Raw genomic sequence first — 1026 nt, 5'->3', positions numbered from 1 at the left:
TGCTGCTGTTGGTGCTGCTGCAGCTAAAAAAGGGGCATTGTCTTTCATCATTGGTTGCTGCTGCTGCTGCTGCTGCTGCAGCTGCTGCTGCGGCTGCGGCAGCAGCTGCTGCTGCGGCAGCGGGTAAGAGCAGTACGTAGGGCAGAGCTGGTGCTGCTGCTGATGCTGGAAATACCGCTGCTGCTGCTGCTGCTGCTGCTGCTGCTGCCGCAGGGGGGGCCTGCATTCTGCTAAGAGAAGAGAGGCGGGGCCCGGCGGCCTTGAGCATGCATTTGCTGCTAGCTGCTGCTGCTGCTGCTGCTGCTGCTGCTGCTGCTTTTGGATTTCTTCTAGCTTCTGTTGCTGCTGCTGCAGCAGCTGCTGGTTGCGCTGCTGCTCTAGCTGCTGCTGCTGCTGCTGCTGCTGCTGCCGCAGCACGGAATCCAGAACTAGCTGGCGAGAGCAAGTAGAGAGAGGTGTATCTATCTGCTGCTGCTGCTGCTGCTGCTGCTGCTGCGCTTTTGTTGCTGCTGCTGCTGCTGCTGGGGGTCTAGGAGACAGCCTTTCCGTTTCGTGTGCTAGCTGCTGCTGCCACTGGCGTTGCTGCTGCTGTTGCTGCTGCTGCTGCTGCTGCAGCTTCGACTTTTGCGCTGCTCCAGCAGATGCTGCTGCTGCTGTTGCTGCTGTTGCTGCTGCTGCTGCTGCTGCTGCTGCTGCTGCTGCTTTGTTTATAGAAAGAGGGCTCCTCGGGCTGCTGCCTGCTGGTGAGGGGCAGCAGCTAGCAGTGAAGGTCCCTTCGATGACCAAAGACTGCTGCTGCTGCTGCTGCTGCTGCTGCAGCAGCAGCCGTTGCTGCTGCTGCTGCTGCTGCTGGGTAAGAGCCGGGACAGATGCTGCTGCTGCTTCTGCTGCTGCTGCTGCTGTTTGCCTGCAGCCGTTGCTCAGCAGCTGCCTATATACCTCATCATGGCGTGCGTCTGCTTCACTGGCACAGCTAACCATCTGCTGCTGCTGCTGCTGCTGCTGCTGCTGCTGCTGCTGCTGCTG

The 1026-nt window shown here is 60.3% G+C and overlaps 1 protein-coding gene across 1 annotated transcript in view; it reads right to left on the bottom strand.

The window, feature by feature from the left end:
- EMH_0080080 (uncharacterized protein) overlaps window positions 1-981 on the bottom strand; it is a gene marked incomplete at both ends in the record, with an annotated part of 3069 nt that extends 2088 nt beyond the window's left edge. Inside the window, one exon of the mRNA XM_013500213.1 lies at window positions 3-981. Coding sequence (XP_013355667.1) covers window positions 3-981 — 979 coding nt within the window. The remainder of the gene's footprint in view (window positions 1-2) is intronic.
- Window positions 982-1026: the final 45 nt, after the last annotated feature.

This window comes from Eimeria mitis, genomic scaffold, assembly GCF_000499745.2.
Source record: "Eimeria mitis Houghton genomic scaffold, Emh_scaff5132, whole genome shotgun sequence".
Classification (NCBI taxonomy): domain Eukaryota; phylum Apicomplexa; class Conoidasida; order Eucoccidiorida; family Eimeriidae; genus Eimeria; species Eimeria mitis.
Note: the sequence above shows the minus strand (reverse complement) of the source record. Positions and strands in the feature narration are given on the sequence as shown.